A 17197-nucleotide genomic window follows, 5' to 3' on the forward strand; every position below is an offset into this window, starting at 1 on the left:
CTTTGCAGAGTGGGATTAACTGGTTCTTCGAGATTGGGAAATTCCCCATCTCTTGCTTTTCCTACTGATGAGGTCCACCATTAAGTGAAAGAAACCAGTGTAAATTTAGGGCCAACCTTATCTCTGAACACCCATAGGTGCCCTGACTCAGTCTTGCAACACCTTTAACATAAGTTAAAGGTTATCCTAGCTGACCCTCTCCTGATGACCTGAATGCTTTCTTTATTCTAAGGGGTGGTCAATTTGTGTACAAGGCTAGGTAGAGTTTCTAGTGTTTCCTGATGGGGGAGTATGTTTATTGGTTTCTTTAAAAACACTGTCCTGAGAGAAGCTAGTTTTCATAGGGTACAATTTCCAGAGAGAAGCAAAGGAAAGTCAAAGAAGCTAAGATCATGGGTGGAGACCATGAGTGATTATAGACGGAAAGAAGGGAAGGAGGTGGGACCAACAAGTACGTGAAAAGGCAAACAAGAGTGCAAGAGAAGCAGGTGCGACCAATAACTAAGAAAAAACAAACATTCGAGAATCTTTGCAATAACACACTTTCCAAATAATGGGAGAGGTCTCCAGACCCACACTTTGAAGAAATGGTTTAGGCATCTAGAAGAATACACTGAGTCAGCTTTCCAGGTTTCTGACTTAGAACCATTGACAATGGCGGTTGGGTCTTGTCTCTGGACCAGCAGGTGTTGAGTGCTAGCTTTCAGTGATAACTAAGATCTTTTATCTAGACCTCCCCTCCTGTCCCTAGTCTTTGTGGATACCCTTCTTCCTGCCTGGGACACACCTGCTGTCTGTCAAATGATACTCTAGCCTGCTCCACCATTTACATTCCTCACTCTCCCTGAGTCAGGGACAAGCACGGTTAGCAGACTTTCACTAGTCAAAACAAGAGTTATTTTGGAAGATGACCAAGATCTATATCAGGGCTCTAAAGGTTCAAATTAGAAGAAGCTGCAGACTAGAATTGAATTACTGAGTTTTCTCCAGAAAACAATTAGCTCAGACTAGAGCCGAGATGGATACATACATGTATTTAATACTCTCATGTCAATTACATGGTGACCTAGTTGAAGGGACATATTATAGGTAGGGATTTTTTTCCCTTATGTTTTTTTCTCTCTAGCCTGGATAGTCCCCCAACATCTGACAGTTTCAAAATAGGAACTCTCTATGAACATGAGCTGTAATATTCCATTTGTGTCTCCTCATAACCTAACTCAAACATACCAGTCGTCAGTTGGTGGCTATCTTAACAGAGGTTTTTAATTTTCTTTATTGACAATTCTCTGAAACTCAGTGTCTTGTTGACCAGGGTGGACTCTCCCAGGATTAGCAAGTTCTTAGAAACAACTCACAGGTATACAAATATCCCCCTTCTCCACCTTGACCAGTTACCTCTCTCAAGACCAGGTACCCTAGAACTGGATGCTGGGCACCTACAGAAATCACTACCAGTGACTAATCCTACACTTATATCACTTGGCTTCCCAAGATGGCCACAGGAAAGGTTCTTATCCATTGTTCTGCTCCCCCTTGCCTCCTGACCTATTGAGGTTTGGTTGTTTGCTATGCTAAATACTGGTTGTTCCCAGGGACCACAGAAAGATTCAAGTGATGCTATGTGACCTTGCCCTCCAAGTTATCCATGATTGGTAAATAAAGATGCTGACAGCCTATAGCTGGGCAGAAGAGACATAGGTAGGGTTTAGGGTTCCCAGGTTGGGGTTGGAGAACCACGAGGTAGAAAAAAGAAGGTAAAGAGAAGAGAAGGCACCATCAGGTAAGAATCTCCTAATGGCCACGTGGGTTGGCTAATTGGCATTAAGAGCAGCCCAGATGAAACATGGTAAATTATATAATGGGATTATTGGCTGGGAAATAGACTTAATAGCATAGAAGATAGATATGTGCCCAGCTCTTATCCTGACTAATGCTTATGATAAATATAAAGGTTGTGTGTGTCTTTTGTCTAGGAACTAAATGGTCAAAAGCGAGGTAGAAATTAAATATTTCTATAGTATGACCAGTGCTTCTCCATGTGGCCTGGCACAACCTGACACGGCAAGCTTCCTTTCTGGAGATCCTATGGATAGGAAACCTGCTTCCCTCACAGCAGCCATTTCTATCGCTTCCTGCTTCATTCCACTTGACTACCCAAGCCCTGGAGATGGATTATGCAGTGGGACTAACATACCTGAAGTCACAGGTGCCTTACTCTGGACAGTGCTGGGACAGCCTCACAAGAGAGCTGACTCTACTCAGGACGCAAGTCAAGACTACTAGCAGAAGATTTCCAGAGCCACAGGCTCCTTTAGGGCTGGCAATAGCACAATAAAAGCACACGACCCAACTGGGACATTATCCAAGTGAGAAGAATGTTATAGGTAGATGGCCTCCCAGGCGGAAGAATAGAGCCAATCCCCCCTACCGATCATGTTTCTGTTTGTCTGTCTGCCAGTCTGTCTATCATCTATCTGTCTGTCTATCTTTCTATCTACCTATTTATTTACTGGAATGAAATTGATTTAAATTCTTCTCACATAATATATTTTGATCATATTCTTTCTCGCCCTAACGCTTTCCTTATCCTTCCGAACTAAATCCGTGGACTCCCTCTTTTGTTCTCTCTCAAATAAACAAAATCTAAAATTCTAAAATCTAAAATCAAAACAAATTCTCTCTCTCTCTCTCTCTCTCTCTCTCTCTCTCTCTCTCTGTGTGTGTGTGTGTATGTGTGTGTGTGTGTGTGTGTGTGTAAAAGAAATAAAATTGAGAAGACAAAACCAGAAGCAAACACCAACAAACATGGAGTCTATTTTGTGTTGGCCAGCTACTCCTAGACATGGGGAATGAGGTCTGACCTAGAGGGCTGTTAATAGACCCACTAACACTAGCACTGACTTTCCCTTTCTTGGCAAGTATCCATTGTATGAATTCTTGGTTCAAGGGGCTCTGTGTCCACTTCCCCTTCAGGACTTACCTTTTCGAGGAGAGCATTCTGCCAGAGCCGGAACATCATCATGTACGTCCTATCCCGGGCTCCAAATGAAGTAAAAAAGTGCTAGAATGGACCAGAAGACGCAGAGAAACAGAGAGAATGGAAACATGGTCCTCCTTTCTTTCAGTCAAGATACACAGTCTCAAATGCCACTGACTGTCCGTTATCTAAAACTGTAAGCACTAGGTACCTGAAGTCTCTAGGTGCCCACAGTAACCAAGTTCTTCAATATTTTACCAACCTTATTCTGTGTTGTTTTTTTTTTTTACTCTAGTTCTAAATTGTGTCTGCCCGTCCCCCAAATATAAATGTTCTGTGTTCACCAAGTAGAATTGGGTAAGAGCTGAGCTGGCGTACTACATAAGCAGAATGAGACACACCTACTGACCCAAAACCTTCAGCTAAATCCGTTGCAAGTGAAGGCTATCCAATGCAGTCTACAGTCGCATAGTCACGGGACTCAAGAATCAGGTGTTCTAGCTCAAAGTTCAAAGTTCTAACATGCTACCCTAACCCCTGCTCAGCCTTCAACCACTCTGCTCACCCAGGGAGTATTTTCTAGAACAACTGTACCCAGCTTACTGCCTGCCATTTCAAGCCCATGAGTCTAAAGAGGAGGGTGATTTAAGGGCAAGAATACAGGAGCAGGAGCATGGGGGAGCGGGATGTGGAAGGCACATAGGTACAAGAGGCAGAAGCTGACCACACATACCTTTTCTGAATCAGTGCAGACTTGGATGGCATTGGGAATGAGGCGAGCTGTTTTCTCTTTAGTCATGGAGCAGATATCTTTCAAACGGACTGTCAGCTGGCATCCCCATGGTAACAGAGCATGAGTAACAAGCAAGGGAGGGTATTAGTACAATCGTGCAAGGAGTGTTTACCTGGCACTAGTAGTTACCAGACAAAATCAAATCATGGTTCTCATCCTCTGGCCCTGGAAGGGATTAATTTAGAGATCATATAGTTTACAGCCTACGTCACAGAGGTCATACACTAGGGAACAGCTGGGCCTTATCGCCAGCCATGGGTACCTAGATTCTACAACCTGCTACATGGGCAGAGGACCTGTCATTTTTCTGCTTATATAAACACAGAATGTTGGTGCTGGATGGTCTTTTAATGCCATCTGAGCAATCTTTCTCCATCTTATTTTAAAAGATTAGGAAACAAAGACAAAAGTAAACCCACTAATTTAAAAATCACAATTAATAAAATTTTTCTGAGCCCTACAGCCAATGCCCTTCCTACTTTGCTATGTCTCCCTCTGCTGTAACTCATACCAGATAGCTATCTACACTGGCCAAAGAAAAATGTTTTTGCTTTGCTTTTTTGTTTGTTTGTTTGGTTGATTGTTCTGGTTTGGTTTTTATGCTGCCCTCCACACCCAAGAGACGGAAAGATACACATGGCAGAAGACATTTCATGACTGGAACTCAGAATTGGGTATCCAGTGTTCAGGCATGGGTTTGTGTTAACCACATAAAAGCAAGCAGGAAGGTGATGTCGCACATTCAGGAGGCAGAGGCAGGCAGATCTCTTGAGTTTGAGGCTAGCATGTTCTATAGAGTGAGTTCCAGGACAGCCAAGGTTATACAGAGAAACCTTGTCTATTAAGGGGGGAAATCAGCATACATAATATAAAGGCTTGGGAAGAACACAAAGTCAGCAAAGGAAGAAAATGAAGGCAGCTTGCTCAGTCATGGCCAAGATGATAGCCCTGGGCACCAAGCACAGAGAAGCCTTGTGCATGCTAGGTAAGAGTATCACCACTGAGATGCATCCCACATGATTCCCACACCAACCCAAGTCCAAGCTCCGTACCAGAGTTTCCCAGCGGAAGATGTTGCTGTAGAAGCAGATCCAATTCTCTGAGAGGTAGAGTCGGCCCTGAAGAAGAATGTCTCTTTGGAGTGCACAAGAGTAATCTGTGTAGGAAGCAGGATATGAAGTTCAGAGGCAGGAAACATGATCGGCAAACCAGTGTTCAGTGAGCATGCTGTCCCTCCCTCCCTCCAGCACTGGGGGAGTCCAGGCATCTGCTGCTGACTAGTTGTGTAGCCATGGAAGTCTCTGACATCTCATGACAAGAACACAGAAGAGATGAAGTACACTCTGGCCTGGTGGCAGGATAGCACATCAGTATGACAGCCAACGACTGGCAGGGCTTTTAAAAAGGCCAGTGCTGTTTCATTAATTTCCAATCTTTTTCTACCATGACAGTAACCCGTTCTAAGGATCTGCCATTTGCAGAGGTCAAGTATGTCTTTGAATCCCTCCTGGGTGGGCTCTCAAGGATGCCACAGGAATGGCTTTTGATCCTAAGATCTGGACTTAAGATGTCTGTGTCACAGATGTGTATTCGCCATGTGGCCGGCTCCACCCGCTTGCTTGTGTTGGCTCTCAGCCTCTGGTCAGAAGCAGCCTGAGAGTTCTCTGGAACTCCCAGACTTCCTGGTTGGCCCCTTCCCAGGTTACTAGCTCACCAACAATGAGGCGCTCCGTGTCTGGGAGTTGCTTGAAGAGCTTTCTGAAGTCTTCATTTCTCTGCTTGTAAGTGGGGCTTAGCACCTGCAGGACAACAGCCAAGATTAGTACAATGTACTCACATACTGTAGGGTTAGAGATAGTGGGTGCTGGGGTAGAGGCTGTCAGATGCTTATGTGATAGAAAGACAAATATACTCTCTCTTCCCATAGTCTCTGGGAGGCCAGGTTAAGAAAGGGGCACGGAGAAATAACATACAGGACCTTGTCCTGAAAAACCATTCCTGCAGTTTTGGTCAGTGAGAAATATGAAATTGGGGTTCACATATATCCTAAGAACATAAAGCAAGGAAGGAAACGTTCAAGTGATTCCGGGGACCATGATGACAGTGGTCACTGCCCTGCTTTCTCCCAGCTCTGCATTGGCAGTGGAAAGGACCTGAGGGCCACGCTAGCAGGACTTAGAAGAGGATTGGACAACGTGTACTTCTCAAAGTCTGTTATGATTAACAGTGAACTAAAGACATGATTTAAAAAAAATTAGAAGACATGGCACTAAGAGAAAAATTCCAATAACCGGGAAAATGTTGTGATGTTAAAAGTACATCTGGTACACAAGTCTGACACTCCCCTCCCTAATCTTACCAAAGCATCTACCAAACATGTACAATGAGAAAACTGAGGAAAGGGAAAAGCCCCATGCCCAAGGGCACCCAACTTCTATTAAGTGGCAGACCCCAAGATGAACGTATATTCCCCATAAACCCTACGAGTTGGGAGAGGACCAGGGACTTGTACAGAATAGAGAACCAGATCTAAAAATATGTTGTTGTCCCTTGCAGGCAGGCTCATTCCCACAGACTAACTTATCAAGTTTCCCAGACCACATGAAGCTCAAGAAGGAAGACCAAAGTGTGGACGCTTCAGTCCTTAGAAGGGGGAACAAAATTACTCACAGGAGGAAATATGAAGACAAAGTGTGGAGCAGAGACTGAAGGAAAGACCATCCACAGACTGCCCCACCTGGCATCCATCCCACATACAGACACCAAACCCTGACAATATTGTGAATGCCAAGAGTGCATGCTGACAGGAGCCTGATATAGCTGTCTCCTGAGAGGCTCTGCCAGAGTCTGACAAATACAGAGGCAGATGCTTGTAGTCAACCATTGAACTGAGAATGGGGTTCCCAATGGAGGAGTCAGAGAAAGGACTGAAGGAGTTGAAGGGGTTTGCAACCCCATAAGAACAACAACATCAACCAATCACACATGCCCAGAAACCCCAGGGACTAAACCATCATCTCAAGAGTACACAGGGATAGACCTATGGCTCCAGCCACATATGTAGCAGAGATGGCCTTGGTGGGCATCAATGGGAGGAGGGGCCTTTGGTCCTATGAAGGCTTGATGCCCAGTGTAGGAGAATGTCAGGGCAAGGAGGTAGGAGGGAATGGGTGGATGAGTGGGGAGCACCCTCATAGAAGAAGGAGATAGCATGTTTCCAGAGAGGAAACCAGGAAAGGGGACAACATTTGAAATGTAAATTTAAAAATCCAATAAAAGAAAAAAAAGAAAAAAGAAACCCCACCAGCCAGTCCAATAGTGAGGGATTCTGCCCTTTTAGAGCATACAGTCTTAAAAGTATTTTTTTAAATGGAGAAGAAAGAGGGCTGAAGAGATGGCTTGGCAGTTAACAGCACTGGTGGCTCTTCCAGAGGATCCAAGTTCAGTTCCCAGCACCCACATGGCAGTTCCCAGCACCCACATGGCAGTTCCCAGCACCCACATGGCAGTTCCCAGCTGTCTGAAACTCCAGTTCTAGAGGATCTGGCACCTCACATGGACACACATGCAAGCACGCAAGATAAAAATAAATTGATCGTTTAAAAAAATATTTTAAAATGAATGCAAGTAAAAAAGAAGGATGGCCATAGATAAATGGCACTCAAGGATTATGCAAAGAGTATATAACCAGCCAGTCTGAGTTCGAGACCAGCCTGGTCTATAGAGCAAATTTTGGCCACACAGAGACTCTGCCTCAAAACACAAAACAAAAGGTGTACAACCTAGGAAGAGCCACACTCAAGGACAGAGGCACATCTGCATTCCACCAGGCCATATGCTCACACACACACACACACACACACACACACACACACACACACACACTCACACACACTCACACACACACACACACTCACACACACACTCACACACACACACTCACACACACACTCACACACACGTATGGCTGCTGACCCTCCACCAGGGACCCATGCCTGAGGAACATGCTGGTCCTGCTGGCAGTGACATGTGGTTTCTGGCCTCTTACCCTCCCACCCACTTTCCTGAGAACTCACATTCTGGTGAGGGATGGATACTTCACACGTTCATGTTTCAACTTTCTATGAGGCTAAATAACCCACGTGGAAACAAAGTCAGGAGACTGCTCACATCTGAACCAAAGACTCCCAGACTGAGGTACAGCCTATCACTCTGACTAAAGGAAAGGAAATAGGAAGCAAGTTGGAGAGAAAACAGTGGAAGTTCAGTTTGGGTCCATGCTCTAAGAGGGAGAAAACAGAAGAGCTGAAAAAAAGAAACATCTCATCAACCTGTCTATACTTTGAATTTCAGGCTTTTGTTCTTGACTTACACGTGTACTATGAGAGGCCCGGTTACCTTTTCCCAAAGTACACCATGCTACCATATAATTTCAAACTTCCCAAACCATCTATATGTGCTTGAACCAGGGTTCCAGACCACTGAAAGGAAGCCATCTGGAATCTTAACTATCCTATGATTTCTGTAGCCAGGAAAGACCCGATATAACAGTCCTCCAAGGATCACTAAATACTACGCAAATGCTCCCCAGGCAGCCACCCAGCCTCTGAGACCAGAATCCACACATAGGAGACCCTTGCTCAACGACCTGGCTCATATTCCTCATTATATCCAACTCACCTTCTAGACTACTGTTGAACAAATAAGCATCCAAGAGCAAGCACCAGTCCATCACATACACGCCTCATGGAGATGTCGCTCTCCCACTGCATACTTGCGAAACATGAGGCAGCGGTTAAGCAACTTGCCTGAAGAATGTGAAAACCTAGCAGGAATGGAACAAGGGTCCTATCCAACTGCCAAAAAGAAGCCGACAGGGCTTCCCAATAAGCAGCACTCATGTGGGAAGGGACAGTCACCTGCGTTAGGACTCTCACTAGCTAGCCTCTCACATTTCTGGAGGCGTCTTTGCAAAGTTCCTGCACGAGGTGGTAGCCCCCAATCCTCTTCAAGAGTAACTGGGTATTAACCATCCTGTTACCTGATGCCAAGTTCCAAATTCCACCCACGGTTTCCTCTTCCCCAGGCCTCTATCATATCCAATGAGAGCTCCAGAACCCACAGAGATGGAGACACAGAAGTCTGGGTACAATCTCTCTCAGAAGCAAGCAGGAAAAGGCAATGATCTTTTGTGCGTATAGCAGTGGGGAGGAATGAGGAAAGCTTCCTCTCTCACATTTGTACCACCTAACTGGTTTTATTCTACTGTCTGTTGATGTAGATGGTAGGCCAGTCTCTCTGTACTAAAAGCACAAAGACACATTGATGGGAATACTTAGCTTACAATCCTATGTCCCCCTATGCTGGGAAACCTATTCTCTATACCCACTTCCTGTGTACTCTTAAAGCACTCTCTTCCAACGGTGAGGCAAGGTTCACCTCTACAAAATGGCCAAAGAACTCTGGCTCGAGGGTTGTTAAATCTGAGTCTCTCAGCAGGGCCACAGAGGCATGGAAGAGTGCACAGAACAGTTGTAGGGACACAGAGAGTTCGGGTCACACACTCACGGCTGGGATTTTCTCAGATCCAGGCCAGCAGAGGTGTTCGGGACCAACAGGTGCATCAGCGAGCCTCTTCAAGTACCACAGCAGAGACTGGCTGTCCAGTTCCAGCAGGAGGCTCCAGAGGACCCCAGATTCTGTCAGAGATTCCATCACCCCCAACAAATGTCCCAGGCAAGGGACCTTGGGTCCTTAGGCTGAGTCTCAGGTTCCCTCAGAATGGAAACAGTAAGTCTTGCCTGGACTGGATACGAAGTGCTCTCTTGCCTTCTACACAGAGGGTCTACACAACCCCAGTTGATATCCTTTCTGCTCTCAGAGCTGTACTCCCAGTTCAAGCTCTCATGAGTGAAAAGATAACAACAAGCATGGTTCTCAGAGAGGACTGGCTGTCCAGTCTCCCACAGTTAGACTTTGCTTCATGCTTCCCTTGTCTTCAGTCTCGGGGCAGCCCCGAGGGGGTGTGGTCAGGCAATACTCCCTGGTTGGTGCAGTCAGTCAAGAGTCCGGGTAAGGCCAGACGACACAGATACAGCAGGTACACAACATAAGCTGTGAGTTGCGGAAGTGCAGCCCCACGTGATCAGGCAAACTTTGCAGAGCAGGATGACCCACAGCTGGCTCCAGAGGCCTCTATTCCACACTGGCTACTCACACTCAGTGACTCACAAGTGGTTCAGAAGCTCCAGAGAGGCCCATGGTGGTCCTGATCCTTAGTCCAGCTCTGCCTCACAGATTGGCCTGTCCAGTGAGTATGCTTCTATCCCCCCGGGGCCAGGCCAGGATCGCTGTGACTCACATCTCACCCAGGCAAAAAGGGCCACCACTTAGCTGCAACACAGGGCCTGCTCTCACCCCAGCCCTGCACACACCCCTTTTTCCTCCAGACCGTGCCCCTTTCAGCTGGCCAGCAAATGACTTCTTTGTTAAGAGTCACTGGGGCCTGAGGGAGGGAGGCAGGGCTGGTGGGCGGGCAAGGCCAGAGCCCCACACATGCTTCAAGTTACAGGATCTGGGTGATGGGCCTGGCCAATGTCCTGCAGTAACCTCGGGCCTAGCTTGGCCTCACCAGCAGATGTTTCCTGCAATGGAACGTTGCTGGCCAGGGCTCTCGGTGGAGGAAGGGAAGGGGAGGTGCCAAGGGCATCCCAGCTCTGGTGAAATATGAAATTTGAAACTGAATAGACTAGGGATTTCTTAAGGGACAGCTCCCCTCTAAGGAACACATCCATTCGGCAACTTCTCTGATGCAACCATCAGCAAACATGGGAACTTCCAATGAGCTGGTCACAGAGAAGTTGGACAGACAGATAGTCTGGAGAAGATGAGGTCTGCCTGATGTGAGTTTCTCAAGAACTGTACCCTACCTTCCATATAAGGAGGCATAGGATCAAAGCCAAGCATTGGCCGGCAGCTACTCAGACCTTGAGGGCAAAATAGCAAGAGCAGACCTTCAGGACCCTGGTTAGACGAAAAGAGACAAGTAAAAGAAAGAGACAACCGAAATGACATCTAAGCAGAAAGGGTGCTTGGCCAGTGGTGCTCAACCTGTGGGTCGTGAACCCTTTTGTGCCAACCCTTTCATAACGGTCACCTATCAGATAGTCTACATATCAGATATTTACATTACAGATCTCAACAGTAGCGAAATTATAGTTACGAGGTAGCAACAAAAAATAATTTTATGGTTGCAGCATTAGGAAGGTTGAGAATCACTGGTCTAAACAGAGAAGTAGAGAAAGGGTAGACAGCATTGGAACCAGGAAAGCACAGACTCCGAGACCTTTGCAATGACTGAGGTAGCTCCCCTGCAATACCCAGACAGCCTACGCTACACCAGGTGACCTACCCTAGCAGGAAAGCCTTGAGCTGGTGCATCATGGATAATGGTTCTTTGTCTTATAAGCCTTGGGAACTTCCTGTGCTTAAACCTTGGCATGTTTTAAAATAACCCCAGTGAACACACAGAATACACATTCTTGGGTCTCAGACTCAGAGACACCAATTAAGAAGAACATGATAGCCATTGTTAGGGTAAATAGAGGGGAAAGAATCCTTGATCAAGGTGTCTTCTAACACTCTCCCCTTCCCATCCTGAAGGACACCTGCCTTCTCTCATCCATCCTAAGGTAGACCCTACTCTGACAGATGTCGCCTTCACTGGGAATGATCCACCCTTTAATCTTTTCTAGCACTTAGTATTTCATATGTTGTGTAAAAATTATTTAGTACATAAATGTATTCTTTATCTTCCTATTGGCATATACAGAGAGAGACAGGCAGACAGACAGGCAGACAGACAGACAGACATGCATAACAACATATACACATGCACACAGAGATCCCTATTTTTTTAAGGTTGACTTCTTGGGCCTAGTCGCTGCCCTGGTTCTATCACAAGATCACGTTCTCTCTGTGCATCAGTGGTCCTCAAATTCTGTGACAGGTGGATGCAGCAATTCTATTTTCCAGGGTGATCACAATATCTCTTTTTAGGTCCATACCACACCCAAGATACAGGTGGTATACATAGTTCCAGGAGGCTCCAGGTACTTAACAGAAATTCCCTGGAAACACTGATATCTAGCCATAGACACAGGACAGTTGAGTTGGTTACTATCTGGATGAGACAGGAACAGTTTACACTCAACTCAAGGAGATAGTGCCATAGGAGATGAGTCTTGGTCTACATTAGCCTTTGTCTCCTCCACCCCCTCACCAAGGGCTGGGCAGGGTAGGGCAGGGCAGGGCCGAACCCCAGGAGCCGGAATGAGCCCTTAGTTAAACATTAACTCTATGGCAAACACTGAGTGCTGGGACCAACTGGTACCCTTTCTCCAGGTTCAGCAGGAAGGAGGGGGTGAGAGAGACTGGTCGAGGTGGGGAGTGGATTTGGGGTTCAGCATTGACCTCACCTAGGAAGAAACCAGTTAAGATACACAAAGAAAAACCTGGTGCTCCAGCCAAATGCGGTAGGCAGAAACCAGTCGCGGGTGGGATGAGACGACAAGGGAAAGGTGACTAAACATTAGTTGGGCATGGGTGTAATGCAGAGGGGTGCAGAAGGGGTAGCATTGGTGGGGGGTCTCATCTGGAATGGTTATACCGCCACTGGGAGAGTGAAGTTTAGAGCTGACTGACTTGTCATGGGGGTAGCAGAAAGATTCCTCAAAGTCATAGATGAAAATATAGCTTGGGGGCAGATGGGTGTGAGAAAACACCGGGTACTGAGTATGTCATTGCTGCTGCCCTAACACCTGCAAGTCCACTCCTATAAAGCTTTGTCCTTCTATTCTCAGACTGATGCCAGGTGGGCTTGCCCTGTCATTCCCAGGACTGGCACCAATCCTCTTTGCCGTCCTTAAAGCCAGTTTTCCTTACAGGGACAGTGACAGGCAATGTGGGTACTGTCTCTAGCAGCTGCCCTATTTCAGGCTCTGTCCCTAAGTTGCTATGGAAACACTAACACCTCAGGAAGGACACATCAGGCAGGAGGGTCTATCTGCCCACCTGGGGTTCAGCAAGGCCAGTACCTACCGGGACCAGGAAGGATCATATTTAAAAGGCAGATGATAATTCCTCAAGCTTTAGTCTGACCATCCTTATCTCTGCCTACAGTTCCAAAGCCCGGTCACCTGACCCCTTAAGCCCCTAACCACTACTATACCTTTGTATTCCCAGGCTAGAGGCTCTGCTGAACAGAATGAGCCGGTCAGCTGTGGGGGTGAAAAGCCAAGTGGGGCCCCAGGAGAGTTGCACAGACAGGGTTTTCATACTCCACCCTGACCCCGATCTTCACCCTCAACAGTCTTGTCCCTGTGTCACTGGGGCCACGTCCCTTCTTGTGACTCATCTCTTCAGGTCATGCTAACCTGCTATTTTGCAGACAATCTCACCGTAGCTAGTCATGGGGTTAGTCATGGGTAAAGGAGTTGCTTTTTATCCCCCTACAGACTGGTGATGACGGTAGAAACTGGCTTCCTCTTAAATCCCACCCAGGGACTTTGACCAGGCCTCGGGTACTCCTCCGGTAGTCAGGACCCTGTAGGGCCCTAACTCTAGCCTGCCCCTAGTGCATGAGATGATGAAGTTTGCATCTATCACAGCTGGTGAGCTGCCTCTAGCAGTGGGAAAGAGATTGGAAAAGAGGAACAGGTCACCAGGATCCTCTATGAAGGTCAGATTCCAGCCAGCCGGCAGCAGACAGCAATGGAGAGGAAAGGTAGGTCTAAGGGAAGGCAGGTCAACAACAAGGGTAGACTTCGAGCTTCCCAAAGGAAGCTGGGTAGACTAGGAGGGGGTAGTGCTGAGGGGAGGGGTCAATGGAGGTTTCCCTGGTGATAAATCTGAACACAAGGGTATAAGGCAGAGCCACAGCACTCAGAGAAGGTGCTTAGTGAGTCAGGGCCCAGCCGGTAAGCCTATCCAACAGGTGGTGGACCTGGAAGGACCCAGGTCATAGATTCCAGTCCCAGCCAAGGCAACTGGGCCAATGTCGAGGGTAAATGCACTGGCAGGGTCAGAGAGAACCCAAGGGAAACGGCTGCCGGGTCAGACAGACAGCAACTGGCTGGCAACACTAATAACCGAGCTCTGGAAAATGGGGAACGAGGGCATCTGTCTCAACAGAAAGAGTGGGAGGACTTCGTCCAGCCAGCCCGCATGGGTTCTGTTTCTAACTTGCCTCTCCACTATCGCAGTTACTGACCCTACAGGAGCTAACTCTTGCACAAGTGAGACCAGAGCCTGTCAGCTAGGCAAGCCTCAAGCACAGCTCTCAGCGACTGCAGCTATGGCGATCGGAAACTGTCTGTGGTTTCCCCGTGTCCACCTGCCATTTCTATTTCCTCCTCCACTTCCATTCCTTTTTGCTTCCTGCACCAACGCCAAGTCTGGACTCTACAGTGCATAGATAGCAGGACCAGGAGGAGGGTAGGCGGCAGCCGGGGCAGGCAGAAAGGAATGTGTTGGTGGTCATCCCGGAGGACTTTCGAAGGTCTGAAAGGTTCAACTGCAGACAGACGCCCCCTCTTTCGAATCCTCCAGCCAAGAGGCCTGTCTGTCATCCAGCTGAGTGGGGGCTCAGACGTCACAGCCTCAGAACCAGGCTGAGGGAGGACAGAGATGAAAAGAGGGGTATCGGGCCTTAAAAAAAAATGTATAGTGATCAGAAAGAAAACGGAAAGTCAGCCAGGTGACTGGAAACCCGAGAACAAAGAAGCGCATGAAGGAGGAAGAAAGGAGTGGTGGGTGGGAGCAGAGAGCAAGGAGCCTCAAGCAGCACAGGACAAGAAAGCAGAACAAACAGGAGCAGCCGTGCTAAGAGTCATGCGAGAAGAAAGGGAGCGGTAAGGACAGCGTTCGCATCACAGACAGGATCTGCCTGCTCAAATCGGGATGTTTTAATTGCCCAATAGCACTGAGGCTGTGCTTTCTGTATCCCTTTGGTGACACGGATTCTTGCAATGCCACTTAAAAGGAGATTACTGGTTGGAGGATGCTTGGGCCAGGACAGCTCACACACACACACACACACACACACACACACACACACAGAGAGAGAGAGAGAGAGAGAGAGAGAGAGAGAGAGAGAGAGAGAGAGATGCCTCACACCTCCCTCCAAGATATGAGCTACTATCAGCCAGAGGAGGCCAGAGGCCAGAAGACCCTTGGTCTGAGTCAGAGAGAAAGAAGAGACAATAGGAGGCGGAGTTCAGCTTCTCTTCCACCCACTGTCATCAGAATCCTCAATGTCAGGGGCTGGGGATTTAGCTCAGTGGTAGAGCGCTTACCTAGGAAGCGCAAGGCCCTGGGTTCGGTCCCCAGCTCCGAAAAAAAGAACAAAAAAAAAAAACAATGTCCTCAGATCAACACAGGCCCCTTGGGGTGCTCAGTGGGGCTGGGATAGGCCGGCACAGAGCAGTTTGTGGGAAGCCAGAGTGTTAGCTGACGTGTGTCTAACTTTAAGGGACTGCTTAATACCATGTTGGAATACGCACGTGGCCCAGAAGGATGATTTGGACCCATAGCCCCACACGGAACACACGTGTCACCTCAAGCCCCTCCAACCTCTGTCATTCCACCATCCTGATAGCTTCTCCAAGCCTTAGCTCCCGCTGGAGCAGAACGAGGTACAAGAGGAGGTAAGCATGCAGGAGTGGAGTGGAGGAGTGGTATTCTCAGCACAGACCAGCTTAAAGAAGGGAAGACAAGGGTCTGAGACCTGGCCACAGTGTGCCTCAGCTGGCCCATCCCCTTGATGGTACAGAACATGTGGACAGGGCAGGCTCAGGGAATTTAGCCAGCTGCTCTTCCAGGGAAGAGCCCAGGGCTGTGCAGCCTAGTCTACGTGATGAGTTGAGAATAGAGGCCTTACAGGGACTGGTGACTCCACAAAGCACTTTCAGAGTCCAGAGCTGGATAAATAGCCACTAAGGATGACCTAAGAAAGACCCTACCTTATAGACCAGAAGGCAGCCAAGACTTCAATAGGAGCACGCTCTGGAGGGCACTGCATGTCTGTGACACAGGCTATCATATAGCATGCTCTGGAGAGCACTGCATCTTTGCAACACATCTCATACAGCACAGTCTCTCAGCTCTAGCTCCTCACAAGATGTCTGCCTGGTGATGCTAATGCTAGCCCTAAGTTCATACCCCAAGCCTTACCTAGCCACATAATTCTTCCTGGCCTTTGAAACAGACACTCATTCCTGGCTGCTCTCTGATTTCATACAGGGCACTAAATGAGGAAAGAGATGAGGTGGGTCATTTCTTTCATGTCCCCAGATCAAATCTTCCTCCCCAGGACGTATCTATCCTGATGTAGAATGGAACTACTGTGTCTGTTTTGGGGTGAGAGGAAGAGGTTGACAGAGGCAAAAATTTAGAAGACCAAAACTGCACGTGACAATGCTTCTTACAACCCTTGTCCCTGCCTCCTCCACACCCATTTTACTATTACCCAGTAAGAAGAGAAACAGAAATACTTACATTGTACCAACTCTGGCTTTTCTGAAAAGACAAAATAAAAAAGAATAAAATTAGTTAGGGAAAAGACGTTGGAAGTGGCCAGAGTATTCCTTCCCCCTGGGGCGAAGGTAACACAGACAGCGGAGGGTGGGCAGGGAGGAGGAATCCAAATGCAGCTGAATGCTTCCCATGTTGATGCTCGGAAGGGTCCTCCTTTCACAAGACAGCTCCAGAAAGGAGGCCCGGGGAGCAGTCCATGCTGGAAGCCCCCACCACAGCTGGGGCCATTGGAGATGCAGGCAGTGGCAGCACTAGCTAGCGCTCAACCAGAAGGGAGTGAGAGCCCCATCGCCAGGTCCTACTGATGGGGATGTGGGATATGTGGTAGGCATCCAAAACCTAGTCCCCAAGTGGGTTCTGACTAGAAGCAAAGTATACAGAGAGCCCAACACGGCCTCCTGCTCCAGGTCATCTCCCCTGTCAAACGCAGGGTAGAATATTTTGGTGAAGGGATTTAGAAGAGAGTATCTAAAAAGTTATACTACATTCTCAGCTAAAGGGTGAGTAAATTCCTCCTATCCCAACAACTGGCTGACCTCCTAATAGCTAGTAAATGGTTGGGGTTCTGCAGGGGAAGGGAGTGAGATTGTGTCATCTCTGAAGGCTTCTTCTGACCCATGGTGTTAGATATAACTCAGTATTCTAAAACCATATCCTGTCCTCAGCTCTGTAGTTGAGGAATTCTCATTCTGATCTCCCCATGGGATCTGAGACCTTCTGATGAAAGAAGAATGGCAAGATTGCGTCTGGTCTGCTTCCGACCTCTACTTACGAACATTCTGTTCTGATGTTAGAAACTTTACCAGCAGGTCAAAGACTCAATGAGAGAC

General features: G+C 47.6%; 1 protein-coding gene and 1 long non-coding RNA gene across 27 annotated transcripts in view; one reads left to right on the forward strand and one right to left on the reverse strand.

Moving 5' to 3' along the window:
- Gramd1b (GRAM domain containing 1B) overlaps positions 1 to 17197 on the reverse strand; it is a 167140-nt gene that overhangs the window by 18283 nt on the left and 131660 nt on the right. For 20 of the 25 annotated variants that reach the window (XM_087560905.1, XM_087560902.1, XM_087560900.1 and 17 more), the window contains 5 exons: positions 16329 to 16349; positions 5488 to 5572; positions 4826 to 4929; positions 3714 to 3809; positions 2984 to 3064 (listed from right to left, as the gene is read on the reverse strand). In XM_087560905.1, the coding sequence (XP_087417031.1) occupies positions 2984 to 3064; positions 3714 to 3809; positions 4826 to 4929; positions 5488 to 5572; positions 16329 to 16349 (387 nt within the window). Of the gene's footprint in view, positions 1 to 2983; positions 3065 to 3713; positions 3810 to 4825; positions 4930 to 5487; positions 5573 to 9341; positions 10255 to 16328; positions 16350 to 17197 lie in introns of those variants that run through there. The other 5 variants (XM_087560913.1, XM_087560912.1, XM_087560911.1 and 2 more) reach the window with 1 other exon arrangement.
- LOC148004083 (uncharacterized) lies at positions 12164 to 16394 on the forward strand. Of its 2 annotated transcripts, none has more exons than XR_015627180.1 (3): positions 12164 to 12307; positions 13442 to 13557; positions 14036 to 16394. It is a non-coding gene; the product is annotated as an uncharacterized LOC148004083 (long non-coding RNA). The 2 variants fall into 2 exon arrangements; XR_015627181.1 differs by having other exon boundaries at positions 12179 to 12352.

The sequence above is a fragment of the Rattus norvegicus genome, chromosome 8 (assembly GCF_021556685.1).
Source record: "Rattus norvegicus strain SHRSP/BbbUtx chromosome 8, alternate assembly SHRSP_T2T, whole genome shotgun sequence".
NCBI classification, from domain to species: domain Eukaryota; kingdom Metazoa; phylum Chordata; class Mammalia; order Rodentia; family Muridae; genus Rattus; species Rattus norvegicus.